Source organism: Eretmochelys imbricata, chromosome 7 (assembly GCF_965152235.1).
Source record: "Eretmochelys imbricata isolate rEreImb1 chromosome 7, rEreImb1.hap1, whole genome shotgun sequence".
In the NCBI taxonomy this organism is placed as follows: domain Eukaryota; kingdom Metazoa; phylum Chordata; order Testudines; family Cheloniidae; genus Eretmochelys; species Eretmochelys imbricata.
The window spans coordinates 11373805-11400784 of NC_135578.1; the positions used below are offsets into that span (position 1 = coordinate 11373805).

Sequence of the window (26980 nt, forward strand, 5' to 3'; positions counted from 1 at the left end):
GAGAATAGACTGTACACAAACCTGGGTAATCTCCTATGCCACCACACCAGCTTCCTGGCAATGCAGCTCTATTGGAGTTGTTCTATCAAGGACCCTGGACTGGACTATACAGAAAAGATAACACAACCTGAGGCTGTATTATCTTTTCCAGGAAATCTTGCTGGGGCTGGAGAGTGGACAATGTATGTCATGACCAGCCATGCTCTGGCCCTCCCACTCTTCCTCGTAGGCTGTCAAATCTCCATCTCATGCTATACATACTCTGGACTTTCAGGAAAAGTTGGTGGTGGGAGGAGGAAGGATGGTGCCACAGAGGCCGCTGATTCCCCCTTGCCCCTTTTTGTGTGAGAGGAGGGAAATCTATATGCACACGTCTCTGCATATACAGATCTGGGGTAGGACATGGGAGATGATACAGGCCTATTCAGGATTTTACCTAATAGTAAATTACAGCAGATGTGCCAGCTCACATATGCCTAGAATAACAATTGACTGCAATATTTGGCTACTATATTTACAACTTCATTTTTATGGGCATTTCCATTTCCTTCCAGGAATAATCACCATGGGTGCTTTAATTTTACAGAAGTGTTCACAGTAGATACGTTTCTGTGTGTGCAGCTGGCTGGCTGGTTAAAATCTGCAGATCTGGGGGCTCAGATTCCCATGAATCCCAGGCCTCTCTGCTTCAATTTTAGGGACTTGTTCATAGGCCAGTTTACACCCCTGCTGATTCTGAGACCCAGTCCAGGGAAGTATGGGGAAGACTGCACAGATTTTACCACCACGCTTGCAGAGTTGTGGTGTTTGTCCTCTGTAGGTTTTTGTGTAGGGAAATTTATGGACCATTACAAGAATATATATTGAAAAGACATTTCTAAAACTGCTTTTAGAAGTCCATCACACTTCTTCAGTATCTGTATTCACTTCCTGGATCTGTTTTCTCCGTCAGCGGAGGCTGTCATTTCAGTTAAACTTCCCGGCAGAAGTCCCATTTGATGATGTTCAATCTAATGTCCTCATCCTGCAAATTCCTACGTATGTGCTTAATTTTAGGCATGTGAGTAGTCCCATTGACTTTAATACATTGATGGGAACCACCCATGCTCAAAATTAAGCACATTGCTGTTTGCCAAATCAGAGTTTCAAACTGAAAGGATCAGCTTTTCCATTACAAGTAATGGAAAGCATTGAAAATCTGAGTTTCTGTAATTTTTAAAAATATTTGTTTGCATAGTTTTGTTCAAAAACTGTTTGATTAATTAACATTTCTTATTTATAAACTCTTGAACATAAATTTTCTAAGGTAAGTCAGATCAAATGCGAGTGACCACCTACAGCTGTTAAAATACGAGTCAATGTATGTGTGCATGTATGGAATTAAGGATAGCATCCTACATTTCATTTATGGTGCAGAGGTACACACTGTGGAAAATCATACATTTGTACAGTTGTGTATGTTTTTTTCATGATTACTGGTGGAAGTGTGTCCTTTAATGACTGGATATGGGATTCAAGATGTTAGATCTCAAATAAGGAATATCCCTTCAAGTTTGGTTGGGCGGTCATCCTACTACAACCACGTCTTAATTCTATTAGATTTTAATAAAACTAAATAATTATTTCTTATAACACAGATGGTCAGTTTCACAAATACCTGAAAGCTATAGAAAATATTAATTCATATGATGGTACACAGTGGTATTATAGTACAAAGCATCTTTCACATGGCATCTTTCATATACAAAGTATTGCAAAAATACTTTACAAAGGTAAATAATATTGTAATAGGCAAATAGCAAAGCGAGATAAGGGACAATTAAGTGGCACAAGGAAAGGAGAACAGCTATGTATTCACCACTTCAGTTGGAGTGCAGCTGAGTTTGGAAGAAGTGTGTGGGGGGGGTTTGGTAGCCCCCAATCTGAGTGTGGAAGGTGTGTGTGTCGGGGGGGTTGGGCAGCCCCCAGTCTGAGTGTGGAAGGTGTGTGTGTTGAGGGGGTTGGGTAGCCCCCAATCTGAGTGTGGAAGGTGGGGGGGCTGAGTAGCCCCCCAGTGTAAGTGTGGAAGGTGGGGGTCCGGGGAAGCCCCACACTCAGTGTAGAAGGAGGGGAGGGGGAAGGTGGGAAGCCCCCTGGCTAAGTATGACCGGGGTGCGTGTGAGGGGTCCCTAGGCCCAGGCCTGGCCGCAGACGCCGGCCCGCGCCTAGTACCACCCCTTCCCGCCCCCGCCCCCGCCCCCGCCAGGTTGTCTCTCCGAGAGGCCGGGCGGTCGCAGCCTGGGCCCCGCCCCCCGCGCGGCCCCGCTCCCAGTGGGAGGGGGCGGGCCGTCGGGGGCGCGCACGGTGACGGCCCGGGCGCCATGTTGGAGGCTTGCTGAGCCCGCCGCGGTGTGTGTTTGTGCCGCTGCCGGTGCCTGTTTCCTGTGCGGGGCGGGGGGCAGGAGGCGGGAGCGGCGCAGAGAGGGGGCAGCGGCGGACCATGGACGTCGAGAGGCTGCAGGAGGCGCTGAAAGGTGGTGGCCGGGCTGGGGGGGGGTCCCCACGCGGGGAGGGAGGGAGGGAGGGAGCGAGCGAGTTCTCCTCACCGGGGGCGGCAGGACCCCCTGCGGGTGGGGTCCCTGCGCTGAGGGAGGCCATGGCCCCCCCGGGGCAGGCGAGGTGGCAGCGCCCTAGGCTGGGAGGGGAAGGTGGTGGAGAGGAAAGCCCCCCCCCCGCCCCTCTGGGGAGGCAGAGCTCTCTGGGACATGAGGGGAGAGCGGGGGGAGATGCCTCCCCCCGCTGGAGGGGCCCTGGGCTTCAGGGGGGCGGCTGGGGGGTAGGGCCCCCAGTGTCTTTTCTCCCCCTCCTCCCCTTGCCCTGCTGGAGCCCAGTGCCCCCCTTCTCCCCCCCCCCGTGTGCCGGCCCCCCCTCTCACCCCTGCCCTTTCTCTCCCCAGCCCCATTCGTGCTAGCCTCAGCCTGCCTCCCTGGACGCAGCCGGAGTCCATCAGCCTCTCTCTCGTGGCTGTAGCCGCTCCAGAGAAGTTGCAAATCAACTTCGAGTGACTTACTGCCATTCAGATGTAGACGGTTCCCTCCTCAGAAGCAGTAAGAGGCTCGCAGGGCCCTAAGGTTGCGGCTCGAGTGGGGTGGAAGGGGGTGGCTCTGCTTTCCAGCACACTGGGACTTGGAAAAGCTTCACGTGGGAGCTGCATTTGCAGACCAAGTCCATTAATGTCGATTGGGATTTTCTCCTCCCCCCACCCCCTCTTACCTGCAGATTTTGAGAAGAGGGGGAAGAAGGAAGTGTGTCCAGTACTGGATCAGTTTCTTTGTCATGTTGCCAAGACTGGAGAGACTATGTAAGTCTGATCCCTTCCCCACTCCTCTTACCCAGTTGAGACTTATAAGAACTCTCTCAATTTTAGGCCCAGAGATAGATTGAGTAATGCCCAAGTTTTGTTTGCACGTAGGTTGATTTGGTGTGCTGAATATATTCTCCTTCATTCTAGTTGCTGAAGACCCCTTGAGTTTTGTTTATTTCCTTTCACACTTAGAGTTGGTACACATTAGTCTGATGTGATTGAGAAGTTTCTCCTTGTGTTCAGGGTCATCTGTCAGGTTTCGTTGATCCTATTAAATACAATAAGCCTGTTGCTTTTTCTGCATTTTATATAATACTCATCTCAGTTTTCATAGCTTGAAAGAGGAAAAGTTTAATATGTATTGTGATCTCTCTTTTGATGTGATGATATCTGATAGCATGGTTCACAGATGTGAATTACATGATTAATTTTTGCAGGCTTTGTGTTGTGTACTCACAGCCTGTGTTGCATACTTACAGGCTGTCTTGCATTTAGTTGCTGCTTTTTATGTGGAAGGGGAAAAATAATTTAGGTGCTCTCCACACAAGAGGCATTTGGGAGCTAACTTGTTACTCTCCATTTCATTAGGTCCTCATTTCCCAGTCTGCACACAACTGTTCCCATTTCACTTTCCCCAGACTTTCTTTCATAGATCAACATTAACTGGGGCAGGGGCCATTTGGTTTTTTTTGGAAGGGGCATTGTAGTTATAAAGGAGCTAGAATATCTCTCTCCTTGTCAGGGATAATCTCTGGTGCAGTACTGGGTGACTTCCTTGTTGTCTCACTATTTGGCAGGAAGGAGAAAGGCTTCCCTGGATGGATTGCTGGTGTGTTGCTCGCTTTCTGGCTCTCAGGCTGCCTCCTTGTTTTTGAGGCCTAGTACAGCCAGAGTACAGGCTTCAGAAAAGAATATATGTCTATACTAGTGTTTTATTAGGAACCACTGATTCACAGAGGCTTTGTTCTAATTTATACTGTGTCTAAGTTGCAAGAGATCTGTTTTTAATGTAGTGTGCTATTCCTGCTTGAATTTGTGGCCTTGAAGGGAAAGCTGAAGTTCTGAAATGTACTTTGCTCTTTGAATCAAAGGCTTCAATTTAGCAGAAAAAGGCACAACTGTAATACAGATATTTTTGCTTAATGAATCTTTATGCTGTCTTATTTTAGAAGAAATTATACTTTTATAAAGTGTAAAATTACTCTTTAGCTATGCTAATTGCTTACATTTGTCTGAAATTTTCTTAGACAGGAAAACAAAAGCCTTTATCTACTTTCTGTTTTGGAAACTATAACATATTTCTAAAATTGATTGCAGGGGAAATATTTAAGAAATCACTAGTGATAGGGAATTTAGAGCCAGGCGATACAATGTAACTGTCTCTGTACTGTTAACTTTTGCTTGCTTTATGTTTGGGAAATATGTGGATTAACTTTGTACTCAGTTGCACAAACAAAGGCCTTGATCCTGCAATGGGCTTTGTGTTATTTGAGAGACACATTTTTCACACTTTATACAAATGATGGCCCGATACATTCTCAGTAGTTTCTTTCTCTGTTGTTATCCCGCTGTGTTTTTCTAAATACTCAGATATTTCAGTAGCTCTGGGCTGTTTAATAGTTTCACATTTGTTGGTAACAGTTCAACAAGTCTCCACTGTTCTCCTTGTACACAAACAAAGCAATATTTGGAACTACGTGTACACAGGCTTCACCATACATTTGATTCTGCTCCCATTAGACCTCAAGATCTACATTATTTCTTCGTCTAATATTTTGCAAAATTTATTTACCCATTGCATATTGAAATATTCAGAGGCAATGTTTGTTAAAACTGAAACCTAGTTCCAAGGGTTGCTAAACCTCAGTATCGGGAACACAATTATTTAAATAATTAGGGCCCTCTTTTTAGGGAAGGTCCTCAATGTTGGAGATTCTGCACATTGGCAACATTTCTTTTACCAGTGGTATGTGGAGTTGTACATATTCCTGCTGACATATAAGCTAGTGAACAAAAAGGATTTGTATTAGTGGGGAAGGAGGTAAATGAGATAACATGAGGCAATTTTGCTTTCTGTCGTGCCTCAGTTTATTGTTATGCCTCCGGTTTTAAGGTAGAGCTGTTGTGGCTTTCATGATATTTCTTTTCAAACTTTATATATACTTTATAAAATAAGGTTTAAAGAATAGGTGTTTTCCTTCTGTGGTAGCTGTATTTTCTGGTAGGTAAACAGTTACTAAATTTAATTAGTATGGCTTTGAAAATTAAAATGAAATATGTCTAGAAAAAATGGTCTTGAGGTTCTCATAGGAGCATGGACATGCTATATATTGCACATTTAATAGCCTACGTCTTAATCCTGAAAACACTAACTTATGAGAGTTGTTCCATCTGACTCACTGGGACTTATTCACCTGAGTAAAATTACTTGGTGTGTGTAGGATTGGACTAGTAATTAAAAATTTTATAGGTACATTGTGAAGCCTGGGTATAAATGTGCAAATGCTAAACTTGGTTGCAAGGATTTGCAGCATCTTGCAGTAAAAGCCTGATCCTGCACCAGCTCAAGCACATGCATAACTTTACTTATTGGAATCTATGGGGCTATTACTGTGAGCAAAGTTAAGCATATACTTAAGTGTTTGAAAGATTGTGGCCTGAATTTTTAACCAAGCACTATGGAGCTATGCAAAATGATGTTGGTTTCTTGTAATTTGAGACTATACTGAACAAGAATTATGCCCAACCCACACTGTCTGAGAACTGGTGGCTGCAGGTTGTTTCCTAGTACCATCTTATTTGTAATGTGCATGTGAAACACCTTTCAGCTAACAGTTTTCAGCAGAAAGCAAATCTGCTGCCTAAAAGCCCTACCTGGAGAGCTGTGAAGTTGCACAATTGTTTTCTGCCACTCTGTAGGCCTTAAACTACATCATTCAGTTATAAAGAAAAATAATCCTATTGTATCACTCCTGCAGCTGCACAAACCCTAATGTAATGTAGAAAAACACTGTTTTTCAGGAAGTCTCTCTAGGTGACTGGAGAGCTAGTATTTATGACATTTTCAGTATCGGGGAAGTAAAATCTGATAAATTGAGCAATTTTTGTTGAAGACTTCTTAAAACTAGCTGTGTGTGGGGAGGGGGTTGTTTAGTATTGCCACTTAATTCAAATGCCTAACAGTTGAAAGAAGGGTCTCTGAATTAAGGATTCAATTCTCTGCCCCTTCAATTAATGGCAGAAGAGCTTGATAGCCATTTCTTTGGGTCCTTTGAGGAAACATGTAGTAAAAACAGGGAAACAAGGTTGGACATTCCTGGTAATTCTAAGGTAGAAAAAACAAGCGGAGTTTTAAAAAAGTTTTGGGATGTCTTTATACACCCCAAAAAGCATAGATTATCTTTTCCCCTCCCTTCTGCCTTAGGCCTCCTCTCTCTGCTACCAATTCAGGTAACATTTAAGTTTGCAGTCTTAACAATAGTTTTTCCTATTGCAAAAGATATAATGCAGATGTTTTATTAGTTACCTATTTGTTTCTAGCATCCTTAAGATCCTACCAAAACCTGTAGAAATCTTGCTCAGGTCAGAAGTGATTAATTGTAAAATAGTTTTAAGCCTTTCCTGTGCTTGGGAACAGTTCTGATTCATGACCTCTGACCAGGAATTGATGGGGTTGCACTAGTGCTTACTCTAAGTGCTTCTGAGTACATTACTCAGTTTACCTAGTTTTGGTTTTTAACTTTTTTTACTTTAGGCTGTGGACTGCACACTGTGAACTGCGCTACTCTCTTCTGTAGTCAAGTTTTCCCCCTCAGATGCTTTTGTCTTCTAAGTTTTCCCAACTTCTGTCTAACTGAATACATAGGAAGCTACCAAGAGACAACCTTTCAGTTTCTCACATTGGCCTGAATTTGAAAAATACCTTCAAGTGAATTTAGCATGTAGTGGTCTCTAAATGTCCAGCATATGTTCTGTGCATCTGTATTCTCCCTAAGATAATACAGAAAGGGGCACATTTTTAACCTCATTAGTATTTTGGTCTGTTTTAATATCTTTGTTTACTCTTGCTGGTGGAAAGTGTTTAGTTTTTAACTGAACTTTTTTTAAACTTCCTTCGCGAACTTCAGTTCTGTTTTTTTTTAAGTTGAACCAGAGTGAAAAAGGTGTTGTCAGTTGTAAAACTGGTCTAATGATGAAAATAACTGTAAATATGGACAGAAGTTCCTCGAATTTTCGTTCTGGCATTTCAGCTATATATTTTGGCATTTTGTATGCTAAGCTCCTTTCTTGTGTTTCAGTGTATGTAAATTTTTGTAGCAACATATGCTCTAACTTCAAAGGTTCCCCTACTATAATTTAAACCTTATTTTTATGAACAATGTTCTTTTTATTTTACTTTCAAATTTGCTTTGCTTTATACATGGGTATGTTAGTGTAGAGCTTTCAGTAGTAAGTATAGATAAAATCACAAAACTATTTATCATCTGACTTTCACTTGTAACTTTTTGAAAAGCTCCTTTTATATTGAAAGTTAGAAGTTTGGTCTCAGAATAAAGTTGGATTGCTTTTGGTAGAAAAATAAGAAGCAAATTCATTCAACTGTTCGAGTTACTGGAGAGAGATGCGTTTTTCTATTTTTTTTTTTTTTACTTCAGCTGACTAAGAAGGCAAACTTTAAACTTCAGCCAGAGGACATAGGTAGCTCTCTATGAGGAGTGCATGTTTTTGCTTAGTCAAGTTTCTAATTAACTATCACGTAATAATGCTGTGACAAGTGCAATGTAACACTTTGAAATAAATGCAGTGCATGTGACTGTTAATGCACACACTTTATAAATGAAGTTAAAGTGGTCAGTCTTTCCTGATTTTCTTCAGGGATCATCTATCCTTGATCCCATACCAAAATGGGCTTATTTTTGAATGTTTGACCATTCAATAAGAACATAAAAATGGCCCTACTGGATCAAACCAAAGGTCCATCTAGCCCAGTATCCTGTCTTCCGACAGTGGCCAATGCCAGATGCCCCAGAGGGAATGAACAGAACAGGTAATCATCAAGTGATTCGTCCCCTGTTGCTCATTTCCCAACTTCTGGCAAACAGAGGCTAGGAACACCATTCCTGCCCATCCAGGCTAATAGCCGTTGATGGACCTATCCTCCATGAATTTATCTAGTTCTTTTTTGAACCCTGTTATGGTCTTGGCCTTCACAACATCCTCTGGCAAGGAGTTCCACAGGTTGACTGTGCATTGTGTGAAGAAGTACTTCCTTTTATTTTTTTTAAACCTGTTGCTTATTAATTTCATTTGGTGACCCCTAGTTCACTGTGTTATAGGAAGTAGTAAACAACACTTCCTTATCTACTTTCTCTACATCAGTCATGATTTTATAGACTTCAATCATATCTCTCTTTAACAGTCTCTTTTCCAAGCTGAAAGCCCCCAGTCTTATCAATCTCTCCTCATACGGAGGTCGTTCCATACCCTTAATCATTTTTGTTGCCCTTTTCTGAACCTTTTCCAATTCCAATATATCTTTTTTTGAGATGGGGCAACCACATCTGCATACAGTTTTCAAGATGCGGGCATACTATGGATTTATATTGACGCAACATGATATTTTCTGTCCTATTATCTATCCCTTTTTAATTTTTCCCAGCATTCTGTTCACTTTTTTGACTACTGCTGCACATCGAGCGGATGTTTTCAGAGAACTATCCGCAATGACTCCAAGATCTCTTTCTTGAGTGGTAACAGCTAATTTAGACCCCATCATTTTATATGTATAGTTGGGATTATGCTTTCCAATGTGCATTACTTTGCATTTATCAACATTAAATTTCATCTGCCATTTTATTGTCCAGTCACCCAGCTTTGCGAGATCCCTTTGTAGCTCTTTGCAGTCTGCCTGGGTCTTAACTATCTTTAGTAATTTTGTATCATCTGCAAATTTTGCCACCTCACTGTTTACCCCTTTTTCCAGATCATTTATGAATATGTTGAATAGGACTGATCCCAGAACAGACCCCTGGGGGACGCCACTATTTACCTCTCTGCGTTCCGAAAACCGACCATTTATACTGACCCTTTGTTTCCTATCTTTTAAGCAGCTACCAATCCATGAGAGCACCTTCCCTCTTATCCCGTGGCAGCTTACATTGCGTAAGAGTGTTTGGTGAGGGACCTTGTCAAAGGCTTTCTGAAAATCTAAATACACTATATCCACTGGATCCCCTTGGTCCACATGCTTGTTCACCTCCTCAAAGAATTCTACTAGATTGTTGAGGCATAATTTCCCTTTACTAAAACCATGTTTACTCTTCCTCAACAAATTACGTTCATCTATATGTCTGACAATATTGTTCTTTGTTACAGTTTCAACCAGTTTGCCCGGTTCTGAAGTCAGGCTTACAGGCCCGTAATTGCCAGGATCTGGAGCCCTTTTTAAAAATTTGCCTCATATTAGTCATCCTTCACTCAATTCAGTTTGTGAGATTCTGGGATTAGTACCCCAAAATGTGCTCTGGTGTACAGAGCACAGGAGGTTTGACTGAAGGAGCTCTCCCATTCGTCTCTTCCCAGGTGGTAAATTGGCTCCCTCACTGCTATAGAGGTATTGATGCAATGCTTATGCTTCAAGGATTATCTGTGTAGTAATGGTGCAATTTCAGTGCTGTACCCTTTGGAGGCAGCATTGCAACGTACACAAACTGTACTGGTGTTTCCCAGAAATGTGAACTAGTGTGGGTCTTGTCTTTTGTGTTGTGATTTTTGGGAGTGAAGGGAAAGGGACATCCAGTAGCTCACATTGTGGAATTTGGGTGCTAAGCGCTTCTGAATCTGTCCCACAGAAATTAAATATCAAAGCTACATTAATGCAGAATTAACAGTTTGAGTAAAGAAATGCAAAATCCAAGATCCTCATAGTAATGCTAACAAGCCACATTGAATGTATTGTGTGTCAGCCTTGCTAAGAACATTTTCCAGCCTAGGCAATAATGTACTAGTGCACAATAACAGTAACATCAACATGTGTGTGAGCATTTACTGTCACATACAACTCCCTCCGATGCCACTGTATGTACTCTCTATTATGTGTATACCAGGCCTCATAAGCTCACTTCACGCCATTGCTGCTGTTCTTACAAACATCAAGCTGTTCCCCTCTCAGGCTTTGCCTACACTGGCATTTTCGTTGACAAACATTTTACCAGTTGGGTGTGGAAAAAAATAACCTTTGACCATCATAAGTTTCACTGACAAAAGTGCTGGTGTGGACAGCGCTATGTCGACAGGAGATGCTGTCCCACCGACATAGCTACCATCGCTTGTTGGGGTTAGTTTAATTATGCTGGCAGGACAGCTCTCTCCTACTGGCATAAAGCAACTATGCAGGAGACCTTACACCTGCGCAGCTGTAGCCGTACAGTTGCCAGGTCCGCAATGTAGGCAGTGTCACACAGACAGCCCACCGACCTTACCATTGATTCATTCTATACACCAGCTAATTTATTCACACCCTGACCCAGGCCTATGCAGTTTCCCCTTCTACTCATTCATTAACCTTGCTTCATCAATTCTGTTACCTTTGCTAATTAGGTTTCTTTTTCTCCTCCTCATCTTCATTGGTTCTTTTCTTATACTCTGGACTTACCTACACTTGAAATATTACAGGAGCACTGCCGCTGTAAGCACTTTAGGTAGACACTACCTATGCTGATGGGAGGTAAGCCACTTCCCTGAGAGGAAGTAGTGCTAACACAGAAGAACTGTCAACTTAGCTGTCTATACTAGGTGTTAGGTTGGCTTAACTACGTTGCTCAGGGCTGTGGGTTTTTCGTACTCCTGAGTGGTGTAGCTGGGTTGACCTAACTTTTTAGTATAGACCTGGCCTCTGTCTCTCAATAGTGGCTCTTAAAAGATGCAGCAGCTGCTTTAGTACCTCCTTTGTCCTCCCCAGCTGGGACTTAAATTTAACTTCCCATAGGGGTTTCACTTCTGACTACTTCACTTGAAGTGCTACTCCCCCAGACCCTTTGTTCAGACTGGGAGTTCTGTCCCATCCTAAATCATGCTTACAGAGAGCACAGCTGTTATTTATCTTGCTCCTACTTGAAGGCGGATAAACCAGCTCTCTTCTCTTCACCTCTGTAGACCTTGGGAAGTGATTGCTGGACAAGGCAAGGACAAGGCAAGCCTAGAGAGAAGACTGGTAGTGCAGGACTATTCTGGTCTTGACCTCAGATAGTAAATGTTAGGGAAGGGAACAGACCTTGCCCAGTTAATTGAGTCTGGAACAAAGAGGATTCAGCAGAGGCTATTGCAGCATCTCCTCAACTTGGCCTTCTGCTGAACTGAAGGAGCATGAGTGGCATTCCCACCACAGACCTGCCATTGTAACAATGGTAGCTACAGCACTGGAAAAGTGATTAAAACAAAGTATCTTACAGCCTGTGTAAGTTGATTGGTCATGCTTGCTTGGTTGGAACAACTTACTGTTTGCATTTCATGAACAGGTAAATGGGATTTTGCTATTGTGTACGAATCAGTGTATTCAATTTAGCAATCTAATAACCAAAAATGTTAAATTTCTGTAATCAGTCAGCCTTTATTAGCATTTTAAAGGGAGAGAAATAAAGGGTAGCTGTATGCATCCTACATAGTAAAATTACCTAAAGATATCAGCTTGTTTGAAAATGTCTGAACCCTAATTCAGATCTTGTTCACCTCCAGGGTGCACTACTGTTTTCCACTGAAGTAAGTGGAATTACACAGTATAAACCTTGTGTGAGATCAGAATTTGGCTTTTGATATTCAAACGCATTTTCTTAATACCGTTATCAGTTGTCAGCTTCCTGAACAACTAGGCCTTGCCTTTCCTGGCAAACATGGAACCTGTAATTCACGACCAGTGGAGCAGCACTGATGATCACCAGTTTTGCCAGTGTAGATGCAGCCAAAGTGTATCCCTAATTCCTTAGGCTTGGATCTAACATGTCATTTGCCCAAAAAGAAATCAAGGATTTATTTACACAATTAGTCAACAAACCAAAACAACGTCTTCTGAATTGTTGAGAAATTCCATGTTTTTCTCCTTTAGACTGTCTTCACTAGAGGAAAAAAGTGTTAATTTATTAGTTAACATGAGGTAAAATCATAGTGAAGACTCAACTTGTGTTAATACTACACACTGCTAGCAGGTCCAGGTAAACCCTAGACAGCCCATAGTTTACATATTTTGTCCTCCTAACTTGTGTTAAAACTACAAACTGTCTTGTCTTCGCTAAGCTTTTACCTTGTGTGTCAGTTCGTGTTAGCTAACCTAGTAAGAAATACTTTTTTATGACTCATGTAGAACACCCCAATAAATACTACATAATTACGAGTGTTGCATTCAGTGCTACAGTTGTAGGAGCATAAAGAAATCTATCACTAGCTCACAACTTTTATTGTTAAGCCTGTAGAACTTAAGGGTTTGTTTGCATGCTGAAAGCATTTAAGAATCTAATTTTCATTGATGCACAGGGGATCTTCATATGTCAATCCTATTATCATTGTTGGGAATTTTCCATGTTAATTCCCAGTGCATTGATGTTGCTATTTTCACTGTCTCCAAACCAGAAGCACTGAAATGCTTTGGTAATCAAAATAGCAAATGTGCAGGAGAAACCAGAGAGACTAAATAATTCTTAAAGTTGAGAAATTTTAAAAATATTTGAATCTAAGTTTAAAAACAATGTAAGTTCTATTATAGACTGATAGTGACATTTTCTCTTCTCACCCTAAATTATTAACTAGTTATCTCTACCTAGTGCAGCAATACACTAGCTTTCAGGGTGTAATTTTCTCTCCTGGTTCCTTAGCTCATTCACTAGCTTTGATGCAGCATAGGGATGATATATAAGTATCAGGGGTGAAATTCTGGCTCCGCTGAAGATAATGGGAATTTTGCCATTGACTATAATGGCACCAGGATTTCATCCCAGATATTTTCAGAGGCAGTTGAAAAAATGTCTTCCACTTACTCCCCTATCACCAAACGCTTTTGATTGTGTGCCTAGTGATCTTTTTTTTTTGGGGGGGGGGGGGGAGGGGGAGGATGTTGAAGAAAAACTTGGGTGTTAAGGCATATCCAAAAATAGCCAATGGTCATTATGTGTTTGGATACTGTTTGCATCAAGGCTAGGGAAGAATACTGCAAAATATGGGCCCTAAAGCTGGTGGTTAAATTGGGTGCAAGTTTGCAGGAGTGTCTTATTTCTTTGCTTCACCCTGAACTTTTAGATAATCTTAGTGATTAAATCTTTCAGCTGTGCTTTCCCAACATTTGCTAACACTAGGAGAGTGAAATTGATTGTTTCATGCTGCTACTGCCAGTACCTCTGGGGAAGTACTGAATTCAGGAGCGTATCTTTCTCCACTATGGGTGCTATGCAAAGGGGTAGGAGGATGACAAACAGTGAAAGGAAGAGCTAAAAACTTTACTAGATTATTTTGCTTTATTTGTTATTGTATTAAAAGGCCATACAATACAATACATACAGGGCACTGAGCAAACCCACACACAGAAATAAAAGAAAATGGAAGATAAAATGCTCAGCATTCAGTTTGCTTCAAAGTCAACAATAATAGTAACTTTGGGAAAAGCTATTAACATAACAAACTCCACACCCCCCTCCCCACCCCATCACAGAGTATATGGAATGAAGCCTTCACCTCTCTGACTTAGTTTTCAGCTTGTCCTCTGGTTTTGAATTTTCATTTTTTATGAACCTCTCTCAGAAAATACAGCTTCTTTTTCTTTAGGTTAGCTGGAAATGGAATGCTTGATTGTACTTTCTGAGTAAAGCTGTGTTTCAAATTTTAGTTTTTTCACTTTTCACTGGGCTAATGTTAGGGGAAAAATAAAAATCCTCCTTTCCTATATCTGAAACAAAATTTTGTTTTGTTCTATGGTCTCAAGTTCACAAAATACAGTAGTAGGTGTCCATTGTTTCCCTTTTCGTTTTGCTTTTTCTGGTATTATGACAGTTTTTTCAGAAGAGATGGAGTTCTCTTAACATTTAAACCAAGTAACTTGGTAATGAACTCCTTAAATTCAGCAAAATCTAAAGATTGCCATCCACTAGGACTCCCCTGACTCTAATGTTACAAGATCATGGCTAGTTCTCCAGAAGTTCAACATCTCCCCATGATAGTGTGATGTTTAATTAGATCTTTAATCTGACACAATTCCAGAAAGATTGAGATAATTGCAGTACCTTCACTTCAGATTATTTGCTCTGATCTAAACCTCAGTCTCCCTCCCCACCCCCATTCAGATTCCTTTAGACATCATTCTGACTTTCTCTTCCACAAATATTACTGAAGTTTACAGTTTTATTCTGCTATGTTAAATGTCCCATCTACTGTGTAAAAACTGTGTTGGTGATCTGTTTACTCTACGGTAGTCTCTTACATTGTTTTAACGGTGTGTGAATCTCATAGTGTGGGCAGATCTGAAATTTGCTTTAACTATATTCTTTGCTGCAGTTCTGTTAAGACAAGTGCTGTAACACAGTTAAAACATGCTGCTATACCTCAAGGCCAAACCTTATAGTAGTGTCAAATACTACAGTTTTACCAGGTCTTCCAGTGTGTGTGTGTGTGGGTTTTTTTTGTTGTTTGTTTTTTTAAGTTAGAGTACATAGGACTGTAGGGTGTTCAAATATGTCTTGGATAGTTATCTTCAGGAACACGCCAACAGGCAGACATATTTTTTGTTGAGGACAGCTGCAGTTAGGGTGTCCTCTATTTTATTTATTTATGTATGTATATATTTTGGCACAACTATCTCTGGTCTGCTGTCTGCCAGAGATCCAGCATTAGGGTATCCTTCTGAAATCCTTTGGATTCTACGATTTTGTGCATTTCTAGCTTTTATGCTGCCTTTTTAGAGCCTATTTGGATGCTTCATTTTGTGCCAAGTTCTTTGTTTAAACACAGTGTAGGAGGTTTTTTGACACTTTTTGTTTTTTATTAAATAGTTTATTTTGTTTTTCCTGGTCAAAAATGTGAAATCTGATCGTTCCAGGAAGGATAATCCAAAGGCTAGTGAGATAATTATAAACCTTACTGCTGGTGACTAGAAAATGGCCTGATACTGAATGGGAACAGATGAAAGAAGCTTCCCCCTTTCCCAGTAGACGGGGGGGAAGGGAAAAGACTCCCATGACAGATAAGGGAGAAGGCTAGGAAGAGGGGGAGAGATGCTTTTCCCACTTCCACAAGTGTAAGGCCTCCAAGTATGTGGGTGGTGGAGCAAAAAGGAGAGTTTTACACTTCATTGCTCTCCCTTCCAAACTCCCAAAGAGATAGGAGTAACGGTATGATTGGGCTCCTGTATGCAGTGAAACTTTGGATTTTCTGTTTAATTGGCTAGGATAAGCTTTTGTATCAGTATGATCTTGCACAACTTGGTAATACACTCACTTTTTAATGCATTTCGTAAAGAACTTAATGTGCTTATAGTTCTTGCATTAAATCAAAACATAGCACTAGATGGCTGAATGAACTACTGTTTTCTTTACGTTCTTTGAAAGGCTTGTTAATAATGCATTGCTGTAATGAAGCCATGGTAACAAGAGGAATGAAAACTTTTACAGACAATGTCAAGCTATGGGGGAAGTCAAGCAGTGTTCCTTAGATTGGGAAAGTATTCCTCAAACAGAACTGGTATAACTTAAAGGAACTTTGACAAGGAAACTATGTTGGCTAATTTGTGCAACTTCTAAGAAGCAGTTCACCAACTCGTCTTCATGCAGTGTAATTGCAACTTAGCTACCTTTGACTTCTCCCTTTCTTTCTTTCCTTTTTCATCCAGGTTCTCAGCAAATCTTGTTGCTTTTCTGTCATTTCTAAAATTCACTGTTTCCTATCTATTTCCAGTTCCATGCTATCGTGGTCTTTCCTATGAAGTATTATAATCTCCTCCTCTTTGTCCTCTCTCTCTCTCTCTCAAGTCCATTCAACTTTCAGCAACGAAAACACCTCTTCCTTTTCTACTTCTACCATGTTATAGTTCCCAGCTCCTTATGTCTTTCCCCATAAGGGTCAAACTCTTTGCCTTCGTTGTACACAGTTCTGCTCTCATCTCATCCTTTTGTTTCCCATCTCACATCTTCATCTCTGTCCACTCTTCTTATTGTTCCTTGACCATTCCTCACTCTGTCCTTTGTCCCTTTTTATTCTGTTCCTGTGCCTATAATGGATTCCCTATCTGTGTGTGCAAGTCTCCTCCTCTACTTCTCAAATCCTACCTTTTACTTTGATTCTCATTAGTGACTTTCCACTCTAGTGCTGCCCACTTCCTTATTAATCTACTTCAGTCTCTAGTTAAAAATTTCAACCTATGATCTACACTCTATCCACTACAACTGTTGTTGTTTTAAATCTTTTTCCTTCCCCTTCATGTCTGTTTTCTTTGTGGTCTGTGTCTGGTTGTTAGAGTGTAAGGTCAGAGACTGTTTTTTTTTATTACTGCATGAAACTTCCCAGAATCATAGTGCAATATACATGTTTGGTTACTGTTGCTATGTAGCAGTGGTGATTAACAGTTTTAAAAACTAGAACATTGTGTCTTGTTTGATTTGCAGAGTGCAACATGAAATGGAAAGTCTTGGTTTAAGAAACCAAACTGCACTATAACATTAAAGTGTAGTTTCCATGTTTGTTTATATTACTGTACCATTTTAATACTTTGGTGTTTCAATCCTTGGATTGCATTAGCCATTATTATTGACAGAAATGCTGCTTGTTACATACTTGCATCGTATCTGGGGATTAACTTTTTTTCTTGCTATGCTGTCATTGGCATTAGATATATTGATAGAGGATGAGCAAGCTATTGGAGCGTTTTAGAAATGCATAGAATTTGGGTAGTTTTAAGTCCTCGTTCAGCCTATCAAAACTAGAACATTCTGGACAACAACAAATATTTTTAAGGCCAGTTGATTTTTTTTTTCACCTCGAGTACTGATTCTGAAAGTATTTGTACAGTATTTGTGGAATACTCATGAAAATCTGTTTTAAAACATTATATAGTTACACATGTAAATAAACAGCCATCCAGGGTTCTTTATAAAGTGTTAGTATAAATTCTCAGTGTCAGGATAAAACTTGTGGTACCTTATTTACCTGAGCTTGCAGTTGGGAAGAACTACTTCGTTAGTGTGTAGATCCTGAGATGACTCATATGTCAGTGGCAAGTTCTTGTAAGCAAATTCAGTGGGTGCATTGTCCTGAGAGTACTCTCCTTTCCATGCAGATTCCTCAGTTGGATTAATTCACAGAGCTTGATGTGTAGGGTTTCTTTCTAAATTATTCTTTATGTAAGAACTTCATACATACAAGCATTTTCTGTTTTTATTTCCATTCAGCTGCTGGTTGGTGGAAGCTTTCTGTAATTCAAATTCTGCTGTTCCTCGGGGGGGGGGGGGGGAATGTTGTTTCACAAACCCCCTATTGTAGTAAACAGTTATATTTAGAGGTCTTGTATCCTACCTTGCGAATGCCCTCTTCAAACTATTTTTGACACACTGTACAATGTTGCTTTACTACTTGAAACTGAAATCAGCTCATCCCCATTTTTTTCCTTTCTGATTACTATGCTAACTTCTTACAGGAATGCTTCAGGTGCTGAACTATTGCCATGCATTGATCTTTTCTAAATATGACAAATGAAGAGGGTTTGAGCTTTTGAAAAATAATAAGCTTCATAGACCTATCAAACAGCCTACCTTCTTTGATAGCCTCTTGTAAATAGATGGATTTTAAGGGTCTAACTTTCTAACTTTAGGTATACAAATTGTATGTCTAATTTGTGCACGTAACTTCCACAGTTGAATTAATTTGATCTACAAATCAAGTGTGTGTGTGTGTGTGTGTATGCAAATGACTCGGCTGCTTGATTGCATGTGAAAATTCTTGTGTGTTCAGTGTTGGTATCTAGGAAAACCAAATTCGCACCCTCAAACTCTTAAGTTAGACCATGAAAGTGAAGTTTAATAGCTTTATCAGCAGGTGCAGCTAAAGCACAAACAAGTTAGGCTTGAGTGAGGTGATAAAATATTTTTTAAAAAGATTCAGCGAAGTTGTATGTTCAGCAGTTCTTCTAAACCAGGAACTTATTTTGTTTGTAGCATTGCTATCTAGATCAGGGGTGGGCAAACTTTTTGGCCCGAGGGCCACATCTGGGTGGGGAAATTGCATGCAGGGCCATGAATGTAGGGCTGGGGCAGGGGGTTGGGGTGTGGGAGGGGGTGCATGAGGGTGCTCAGGGCAGGGGGTTGGGGAGCAGGAAGGGTGCGGCAGGGGGTTGGGGTGCAGGCTGTGGCCCGGCACTGCTTACCTGGAGCGGCTCGGGTGGCAGTGGTGCGCAGCGGGGCTAGGCAGGCTCCCTTCCTGCCCCGGCTCCGCACTGCTCCTAGAAGTGGCTGGCACCACGTCCCTGTGGCCCCTGGGGGAGGGGGGACGGAGGGCTCCATGCACTGCCCTCGCCTGCGGGTACCTTCCCTGAAGCTCCCATTGGCCGCGGTTCCCCATTCCTGGCCAATGGGAGCTGCAGGGGTGGTATCTGCTGGTGAGGGCAGTGTACGGAGCTCTCTGCCTCCCCCCCCCACCCCCGGGGGTGGGGGGGCTCCAGGGACATGGTGCCGGCCGCTTCTGGGAGCGGTGCGGGGCTCATGGCACCACAGGGCTGGCAATCCCCCTGGCCGGATCCAAAGCCCAGATGCAGCCTGTGGGCCGTAGCTTGCCCACCCCGATCTAGATAAATGGCTTCCCTTTCAATGCCCACATGAAAAACCCCTGTTCCCAAAGGTCCGGGAATGACAGGTTTTCTGCCTCTAATCCTATCTGTTGGTGACTCCTCTTGTGTTTTTTCGCAAAAAGAAAAGGAGTCCTTGTGGCACCTTAGAGACTAACCAATTTATTTGAGCATGAGCTTTCGTGAGCTACAGCTCACTTTTTTGTTACAGCTAGTTGCTATCCCCCTCTGCTGTCAAGAATGGGTTACTGCCATCAACAGCAGCCCTGGTCTGCCTCTGTGCTAGATTTTTTGGTTGCTTTTCCTCCTTCTCCCTTCAACCTAACAGTTTTGGTAGGGAGATACTCCTAGGAAGATTTGAGGGAATCTGGGGATGTCTTGTCTATGGCTTTTATAGTGATTGATCTTTCTTTACATAGGGCTCCACTTCAAAGGGGCTTCCACTCCTGGCTCTGTTCTGTGAGCCTGCAGCAGCTCAGTGGAAAAGAATCTGTAGCTGCTAGAGGCTGTTTTTCCAGGGCCAGGACTTGGCATTTCTTGGTACATAAAATCATCTTCTGCAGCTTAATCTGAATTTGGCACCTATGGAGAAGAAAGAGTAGTGAACAGGTTAAGCAGAGGGGAAGGAAATGTTTAACATGACATACCGCTAATGCTGCTTCAGCGTCAGGTGATGGTGGCTCCTTTTGATCTAAACGGCGAAGGGATGGCCCTGGCTCCAGTGTTCGCTCCCTGTCCTGCTCTGTTTCTCCTCTGCTGCCTGTTCATATCATTCACTTTGGGTTAGTCAGTGGTTCCCACCCTAGCAACAACTCCGACTCCCAACCAGCTTGGATACCCGTTTCCCTCTTCAAAATCTGTTTGACTCAGATGAAGACCTTCTCCCTAGCTTCTCACGGGTCCAAAACTTATGGTTACCAGGCATCCTGAGGTCTTCATCTCTTAAGACACTCAGTCTTCTTTTGACCTTGCTCTTTCTGCAGCCAGGTCTCACTCTAAGGGCTTGTCTGCACTTAAAACAGTACAGCGGCATGGCAGTGCTGCTGCAGCTGAGCTGATGTAGTGCTTCAGTGTAGACACTACCTGGGCCGACAGGAGGGGTTATCCCATTTACCTAAGTAATCCACCTCCCAGAGGAATCTTCCCTTGACCTAATGCTGTTAATATGGAGATAGACCTATTTTATAGAACTGGAAGGGACCTTGAAAGGTCGAGTCTAGTCCCCTGCCTTCACAGCAGGACCAAGTACCTTCTCTTATTTTTGCCCCAGATCCCTAAATGGCCCCCTCAAGGATTGACCTCTCAATCCTGGGTTTAGCAGGCCAGTGCTCAAACCTCTGAGCTATCCCTCCACCGGGGACTTAAATTGGCTTAACTATGCCACTCAGGTGTGGACCTGAGCGACGACGTTATGCTGACCCAATTTTCTAGTATAGACTCAGCCTTTAACTAGAGAAGGAAAATATTAGCCAACTGCTTCTTGTGAGGGATCAGGTGATTACCATTCTCAAGGGCCATCAGTAGAAAAGGGGAGACACTTCTGCTTGCCCTTGAACCAGTGTGTGACAACTAGTCACATTTTCCTTCAGGGTGAAATAAGTGAGCTGGTCTACCTTACTCGTTCCATCTTAAAGACAACAGATCCTTCTATTTAGTTCCCATCAGTCCTCTTAACATGGAGTGAGAGGAAAATAGGGAAAGAAACATTCCTGAAGCCAAAAATCTCTGGAAAAGGATAGACTCTGAATGTTGCAATCTGGAAGTGAAGAAGTCCAGTTAAATCTGGAGAAGATGATCAAGTTTTGTTTGGTCCAAAAGATCAACTTCTCTCTCCATCTCAGCCAAGATTGCTAAACAGAAAAATCTTGATCCCAGTAAATGGAGTGAGAATTCTTGACAATTTTATGGGCCTGAAAATTAGTAGTACCATAAGGAAGACTGAATTTTCCTCCATTACCAAGCAGCTGTGGTCTGTATAATTTTATCTTGAACATGTTTTCCACTCTCTGCTCCTGTTTCATTCAAAATTGTGCAAGATCCTTTAGACGTAAAATGAGAACAGCGATTCTAAGAGCACAGCATGTGATGTTATCATGTGTCTCGTTTGCTCTGTGGACTTAAGAGTTGCTGTTGGTCCATATCAGTCTGTTGCAGGAGTACCCTCCAAGTGTACCACTACGTGGATAAACTGCTCCATAAAGTTCAAAATGGCAGCTCTTCAACAGGATTATCTAAAATTCCAGCATTCTCTAGTGTTTAAATCACAATATTAGCGATCAGAAGATTGAAGTTATATTCCTAGTTGTACCAATGACCTGTGTGTCTCTTGGACCAATTACTTAGCTTTGCTTGTTCTTCAGTCTGTAAAATGGGAATACTACTTTCTGCTTGACAGGTATTTTGTCAACTGTTTTGAGATTTTGAATGGAAGATGCTGTTAAAACTGAAATCAGTATTATAGCCTGGAGAGGTGCAGTGCATTAAAATAACTTAAAAATAAATTAAAACCAAGTAGATTTCAGATTCAACTTGTAGGGAGAATTTCTGCCTTGTGCTTTGAAAATGTGATTCCCATTTGCCGAGGTGGCACCAATGTTTTCTGTGGTTTCAGGATTTTTAAAATGACACAGGGCACTGTTTTCAGCCCCAAGGGCATTAGACTTCCACTATTAACCTAGTCCGTACATATTAGGCCACATGGATCTGATATCTGTCTACAAATAATTGAGAACCATTGATATTGTGTGAAAGGATAAGTAGTAGTAGTTAGTAATTGAATGAAAATAAGTAAGGGAAAATTAACCGAGGTTGGAAGTAGGGGGAAATGGATCTGTGAAATAATCTTTAGTGCAATATTGGAATCTACTTTCATGGGCTAATATTCTGTAAGGTGTAATCCAGGCATGGGGGTGATTTAATGGGTCTCTTCTGTCTGAGTTTTGAGATTTTTCTCACTTATTATAAACATTTGCTATTTATTCTAAAATCTTCTGTCTCTTTGAGTCTGTCATGGTTACAGTTTTGCAGAGTCTGGATGCTTGCATTGAGGGTTAAACTAAAAAAAAAACCCCAAACCTAAAATAGAGTACATTGGAAATGATATGCTACTTTTGCTTTAGTATTATGTAGCTAATTAGAGTGGTAACAAACGGAACAGAATAATAGTTTGTTTGATCTATGCCTTGTGTTACAATGCTGGTTCTGGCGCGACCCAACTGAGAGTGCCAATTCAGGACAAACTACTTCAAGCAGGGCAGTTACAGCCCAAGGCTGGGTTTTTTCCACCTCTAAGGCAAACCAAACCAGCCAAACCGAGCAGACTTTGGTCTCATCCCACTGGCTAACCACAAGTCACGCAAGCAATTCCCTTAGACACTCCAGTTTACCAGCAGTGCCACTCGTTATGGGGACAAATGGTTATGAAAACCAATACCCTAGTAAAAGAAAAAAGGTTCTCTTGATCCCAAAGGACCAAACCCAGATCAATATACAAAACAGATCTTACGCACAAATCATGCTGTTGCCAATCCTTTAGAATCTAAAATCTAAAGATTTATTCATAAAAGGAAAAGAGATATAGATGAGAGCAAGAGTTGGTTAAATGGAATCAATTACATACAGTAATGGCAAAGTTCTTAGTTCAGGTTTTTGCAATGATAGAATAAACTGCAGGTTCAAATCAAGTTTCTGGAGTACATCCACAGCTGGGATGGGTCTTTCAGTCCTTGGTTCAAAGCTTGTGTAGCAAAGTCCCTCCAGAGGTAAGAAGCAGGACTGAAGACCAGATGGAGGAGCTGCAGCAGCTTTTTATATTCTCTTGCGATGTGGTCGGTCTTTCTTTCTTTCAAAGACAAGCTGTCCATCACATGGCATGGAAAAACCTCAGAGTTCTGTCCATAGGCATGTCCCTGCATGCCTTGCTGAGTCATAAGGTGTCTGCCTTCTCTCAGTGGGTCCATTGTATATCTGATGGATCTTAATGGGCCATCCAGCAGGCTAGGCAGATCTGACACTAACTTGTCTGGGATGTCGCCCAGAAGCATAGCATAGGTTTGAAATACAGATAGTATAGAGCCAATATTCATAACTTTAACTACAAAAATGATACACACATGTAGACAGCGTAATCATAACCAGCAAACCATAACCTTGTCTGAGACACATTATTTAACCCCCTTTATACAAGATTTGGTGCCACTACAGGACCTTGGTTGCAACCATGTTCTGTATGGTCCCAGTTCAAGTCAATAACGTGACACCTTGTCATTTTAGGATTTTTTTTTCTTTCCCTTATTTCTGCCCATTTATCTCTGCCCTTGTGTTTTTGGTATGGGTCTTTTTCTATCCCACCCTTTTCTAGTTGTTTCCATCCTCTTTCTTTTTTGGGGGGGTTGGGAGTGAGGGGTAAAGTGTCTTTTCAAGGTGTGTCACTCACTTTTAAACCCAGTTTATCCCTTCTATTATATTTTAAATAAAAGAACCACACATTATTTCAAACTTTGAATGTTGTTGCTCCTCCATTTTTTTGCCCTTAGTCACGTTTTAAAAAAAGAGCAATCCTTCGTATCAGAATCTCTTTGGGAGGGGAGCTTGAATTATATTCTCCCCTCTTCAAGCCCCCGCCATCTTTAGACCTATATTTACTATGTCTTAATTTCCCTCTTGTCCTTGATTATGTAGAACTCCTTTTTCCAGCTGAAGAGGGCTAAATGTGGCTGTCAGTTAGCCAGAATCCTATAAACCACACTAGTAGGAGTAGATTGAAATGTATTAAGATAACATTATATTCATCAGTTTCACAATTCTACCTGCACTGCTGAGGAAGTGCTGTGTTATGAAAAGGCCCAAAACTTCTCTTTGCAGTGCAGGTTCTATGTGATGATCAGTGTGGAGAAGCTTATTCAGAACCTGCCCATAATATCTGTAGTAATTTTCTGACGCATCCTTTTCTAGTTTTTTGGCAAGCTCCAATACATGGAAATTATTCTCATTGGCATCAAACTTAGATTGAAGTTATATGGTAAATAGCACTTTAAAAGGTTCTCTATAAAAGTTGTTTAAAAGAATTGTGTAAGTTTGAAAATGACTTTCATAAATATGTTCTATGTCTGAATCTTTAAGCACCGACTAGTCTGGGAGACAGATGAGCTAAGGCAGCAAAAAAACAGTATCTTCTTTGTTGTAAAGTTCTCCTTTCACAAATTAATATGGAAGCATGTAGCTTGAGCCTATTCTAAAGAGACACTTAAGACCAGTAACTATGTAAGAGAATGGTTATAGTATGTACATCTTTTAGGTTAGCACAATTCTAGTCTTTTAGCCATAGTCCTATCTTACTGTCAATACCTTGGCAGAGTTGATGTTGTAGACTGGAGGAGAGCTGAATAGATAGTATCTTGTGAGGCAGAGCTCTGACCTTGCCTCAGTGGGTTCCACGCTTCCTGGCGGATTATGCTAGCCTCAGAGGCCAGTATATCTGCCTTCTACTACTCTGCTGTACCCAACTGGCCTGGGTCTGTCACACTTGCGTTAGGCAAAAAGGTGAAGGCAAAAATACTGTTCACACCAAGGTGGTCGTTTGGAAGTAAAAGATTAATATATCCCAGCTCAACACAAAGAGAAAAACATTTACTCCCATATTTCTTACACAGGTGCTAGTGATTCTTCTGTTTTAATCTTCCACATGAATTACATTATAATTATTTTAGATAGCTATATGAATTAAATATGGACAAAAATAGTCAGTGTTATGTTCATCAGTGTTAAGTTCCATATTATTTATTCGTGGTAAGAAGCACCTGGAAGAAAACAGAGCCCGTAATCTCCCCACTCCCTGCAAACCCTCCCACCAACCTCATTTCTTGATCACTGTGGACACCATTCTGCCTTTCATCCTCACATCCAGGCTAAACCTAAAATCTTGCCAATTCTTTCTGCACCACATCAATAAGATATGGCTTTTATCTACTCGCACAGCTGAAACTCTCATCTAGGCTCTCATCTCACATCTTGATTACTGTAACGTCCTTCGCTCTGGCCTTGACAAATGCAGCATTGCCCTGCTTATATCTGTTCAGAATGTTACTGCAAATATCATTTTCCAAGCCTATTGCTTTGATGCTGTCTCCCCCCCCTTTGAATCTCTCTACTGGCTGCAATCTCATTTAACATCAAACGTAAGTTGATTGTATTCACTTTCAAGACCCTTCACAGTGAACCTCCGCCCTACCTATCATCTCTCATTCACTGTCTGGATGTTGATGCTCACCTCTGATCAAGCCATGATGTCTTCCACTGTCTACTTGTTAAATTTTCAAACAAGCATATGCATGCTTTCTCCTGTGCTTCCGAACACCCGTGGGAGGTGCTTCCTGTAAACATCTGCAAAGCTATCTCATTGTTAAGGTTATGCTTTAGTCACGGGTACTTTTAGTAAAAGTCACAGACAGGTCATGGGCAATAAACAAAAATTCATGGCCCGTGACCTGCCCATGATTTACTATATACCCCTGGTTAAAACATGGTGAGCTCCTTGGGACAGGGACTTTTTTTGTGCTAGATGCAGTACAAACAGAACAAAGGAGTTCTGGTCCATGCACAGGGCTCCTAGGCCTACTGTAATATGAATAATAATTGGGATTGCTGCCCCAAAGTGCTAAGTGTTCTACAAATGTAGAATAAAATGATCCATGTAATGAAGAGCTGACAATCTAACTGTCAGTAACTGAGTTACATAACTAAGAATAAATTTATGTTCAGGTCTTCTTCAGGACTGCAAAAGAGCTTTTGTAAAATATCGTATCTAAATTTATGTATGAAAGTGGTGTTAACAGCCTTCTCGTTGAAGATAAAATGTTTAATTTTGTCCTGTCTGCTATCCTTGGAATAGTCTTCAAAAATGTCTCTCAGTTGGTTGGCTACAGTAAACTATTTGTTGCTTAAAAATATTAAATCTTTGAACTACCTGGTTATAAAAATTCATGATCGTCTAAGATTTTTTGCTTTGGTCTAAACAAAGTTATAATATGGATATTTTGCATGCGTCTTAAGTCACTTGTGATTTTTTTTAACCTTTTAATTTAGGATTCAGTGGTCTCAGTTTAAAGGCTATTTTATTTTCAAACTGGAGAAAGTGATGGATGACTTCAGAACCTCTGCACCTGAACCAAGAGGGCCCCCTAATCCCAATGTGGAATATATTCCCTTTGAGGAGATGAAGGAACGAATCCTGAAAATAGTCACCGGATTTAACGGGTATGTAATTTTTAATCAAATCTCATTTGTTTTTAAACAATTTTTTTCTCAAGGCTAGGCAATGTATCATCTTTCATAGATGACCTTCCAATCTTTCTGTGATTTATTTCCACATCTTCATTCTGCTCAACACTTGCCATAGACAACTTCAGGTACAAATAAATTGGTGCCTATTAACTTAAACATATTTTATTGTGATATCTTTTAAAAACCAAAGTCCAAAATCTGTCTTTTAATGATTAATCTAATATCTTGTGACATTTGTTAGTGTCTTCAGTTTTAAAATCTGTGATTAACTTTTTCTTTAATGGACATTGTTCATGCAATACAAAAAGTATACATAAAAAGAAGCATGTTGATAGAAATCTATTTCTATCTAAAATCAGATTTATTTTAATCCATTTTTAGGTGCTTAAGTTTTTTTAATAAACTGTAACCATTTGGTGTTTGTCCCCTTAACTTGCATGTGGCAGTTTGGCAGCTCATTGAGAACAATGAATTCTGTGACACAGTGCAACAAAGAGACAGTGTATCTACTATGAATTGTTAAGCTACAGATTCAGATTTGTAGGTCAAAA

The 26980-nt window shown here is 41.1% G+C and overlaps 1 protein-coding gene across 3 annotated transcripts in view; it reads left to right on the top strand.

Moving 5' to 3' along the window:
- Nucleotides 1-2360: 2360 nt before the first annotated feature.
- Nucleotides 2361-26980, top strand: part of PPP4R2 (protein phosphatase 4 regulatory subunit 2) — a 39500-nt gene continuing 14880 nt past the window's right edge. The window contains exons 1-4 of one of the 3 annotated variants that reach the window (XM_077821792.1): nucleotides 2375-2513; nucleotides 2936-3086; nucleotides 3259-3340; nucleotides 26232-26402. In XM_077821792.1, the coding sequence (XP_077677918.1) occupies nucleotides 3339-3340; nucleotides 26232-26402 (173 nt within the window). In that variant the 5' untranslated portion in view covers nucleotides 2375-2513; nucleotides 2936-3086; nucleotides 3259-3338. Of the gene's footprint in view, nucleotides 2514-2935; nucleotides 3341-26231; nucleotides 26403-26980 lie in introns of all 3 variants that reach the window. The other 2 variants (XM_077821791.1, XM_077821790.1) reach the window with 2 other exon arrangements.